The following is a 2,663-nucleotide window of genomic DNA, read 5'->3' on the forward strand; positions in this document are numbered from 1 at the left end:
ATTGTTTGTTACCTGGGATTGATTCTATTTTGAGACTGAGTTTTGGTAATGAATTGATGATTTTAAGACCAAGTGTTGATTGGTTATATGTTGGACCAGAGGCTGTAATTTGATTTTATATTGAACCGGAGGCCGTACTTAATTATGTTATGAGATATTATTTGAGCTTTAAAATTCTTGCAATCGAAGAGTGAATTTGAATTATGGATAATTAATTATTGCTGTTTAAAAAGATTCACAGGATGAGTGATTATCATCTACATTTGAAATTCCTTCATTTCTTTATACGTATCCTCTTATAATAATTCTAAAACTTTCCTAGTGAGACCGTGTGGTAAGATTCTCACCCCTACAAATTTCTCTTTTCAGGACAGATGAGAAGTTTAAGAAGTTTCTTCTGCGTATCTGATTGTATTGTATATATCTTAGTTATAGTTTTTCTTTCGTCTTGTTTTATATTTTTGAAAGAGGGATAAGAGTCGTAATTTGTAATGATATGTATGTTTGGTATATTTGTAAGTTACTTGTATAAGAAGTCTCGTATATATATATATGAAGATTGTCATTGAATTTGTTTATATATGCATTTTGTAAAAAGAAAAAGAATTTTTTATTTTTCAAAGAAACAGCAATACGGTTTCGAGTTAAAGGCTCATATTTTATTGTTAAGTATACAGAAGTCGTCGTAATATCCTAGCTATCAAAGTGGTGCAACCGAAAGTGTGACATTCTGATAGTAAGGGTATTAACCCCAGGCCACTTCCTAAGGGGAGACCCTTTTGAAGAGAAAAGGAGAGGCTGACGGAGCGGATTTCAAGCATCTTCATGACTTCGAGCGCGGCAATCCCAACCCAATTCCAGAGAGGGTTTTTGCTCAGCCTAGTAGTGTTGTTACCTGTATCGGATATGTTGGAGATAGAGATCTTTCCTGGGTGGACGTGTAGGTCAACGGTGAGGGAGATGGTGTCACCGAGGCCATCGACAGCGCAGTCGAAAATGTCAAAGTCGGGACCAAAATTAGCGACGGTTGCCAGAGTAAAGGCTTTGACGGAGGTGCAGACGGGAATGGTGTTGATTTTTGAGGGGACGGAGAAGTTGCATCTGATCCTAGTCCTCCTCCTCTGTGTTGGAATGACGATTGTGATAGAGATGGCTCCTCCTTCGTCTTTCAGATCCAAAGAAAATGCAGATGCAGAAGCAAAAGAAGGATGTTGACATTGACAGAGGATGAAAGTGGTGGTAGGGCGGTGTAGAGTAAAATTAGAGGTTTGAAATAGATTATATTAAAGGGTAGTTTGAAAATTTTATTTAATTTTGTAAGATTTGGATAATTTTATTTGTAAAAATCTATTTTTCATGAATATAACTTTAATTTTCGACTTTCATGAATAAAAATGTTAGCATCCGAATTTTTCATTATAAAAAATTACTATTTACTTTAATTATTTTTAATGTGAGCATTTAGATCATTCTCAACATGTTAGTTTTAATCACTTTTATTATTTTTTAGATATTTTATAATCATCGTTATTTGGTTAATTTTATTATTTAAAATGTAAGATGATATTAATTTTAATTACTTTAATGTTGTATATTAAATTTATAATCTTGTGTGTTTTTTTTTTTATAATTTTTAGTGTTTTTAATTATCACGTAGTAATTTATAATATTTTTTAATGTAATTAAAGGTAGAATATTATACAATTTATAATAATAATAATGTATAATGATTCTTTCCTTTTCTTATAAACCTTTTTTATATGGATCATAATTTTCTTCTTGAGCAAGATACGCATTTTTATTTGTAGAAAAAAAATTAATTTTACATAATTTTGTAATTTACTCCTTTGGAATTTTAATCATCCAATTAATACTCTCTTATCTTTATCATTTTCAAAAAAAGAGTTAAAAGATAAAAAAAAAATATATCAACGTTAGTTGCACATGCTTAATAACATTTTAAGTGAATATTTTGAAGTTTTTTTCTTTGAATTATACCAAAAAATTAGAGTTAACATTATTAATATTAATTTTTGACTAATTTGAATGTTGACATGGCCTATTTTTAAACAAAAAATTATATGAAATTTAATTATTAAAATCATGTACTATAAATACTACTAGCTAGCAAGTTTCAAACATGATACATTACTACAGTTGCAAAAACTATCATCAATTCATCATGAAGGTTCACACATTTAATCTTGTAGTCCTTTGTTCTATGCTTTTAAGCACTACTTGCTATTGCATCAACCCCAAATTTTTCAATCCTTCAAAAGTTCCAAATGATGAAAAACCATGGGACCAAACACAAGCTACATGGTATGGAACCCCCGATGGTGCTGGTTCAGATAGTGAGTGAGCAAGTTAAATTATTTTTATTATATATACTTTGTATATTTAATTAATTCACATGCTAATATTATGATTTTTTTTCTTCTTCTTCTTTTTTTGTATGTACCAAGTAAAATGCTTTTATTTATTTTTTTCACGGTTATAAACTAGACTCTGCCAAATCAACTCCCATAGTTGATTTTAACCATTTTAATTTATTACCAATTGCTTTGTCACGGAATTTTTTTTAAAAATTTAAATTAATTTATAAAGACATTTAAACAATATATATATATATAATACATATTTTTTTGGTAATAAAATTATTC

At 29.1% G+C, this 2,663-nt stretch overlaps 1 protein-coding gene across 1 annotated transcript in view; it reads left to right on the forward strand.

The window, feature by feature from the left end:
* Positions 997-2,663, forward strand: part of LOC107627770 (putative expansin-B2) — a 5,111-nt gene continuing 3,444 nt past the window's right edge. The window contains exon 1 of the mRNA XM_016330597.1: positions 997-1,210. Coding sequence (XP_016186083.1) covers positions 997-1,210 — 214 coding nt within the window. The remainder of the gene's footprint in view (positions 1,211-2,663) is intronic.

This window comes from Arachis ipaensis, chromosome B02 (assembly GCF_000816755.2).
Source record: "Arachis ipaensis cultivar K30076 chromosome B02, Araip1.1, whole genome shotgun sequence".
NCBI lineage: Eukaryota > Viridiplantae > Streptophyta > Magnoliopsida > Fabales > Fabaceae > Arachis > Arachis ipaensis.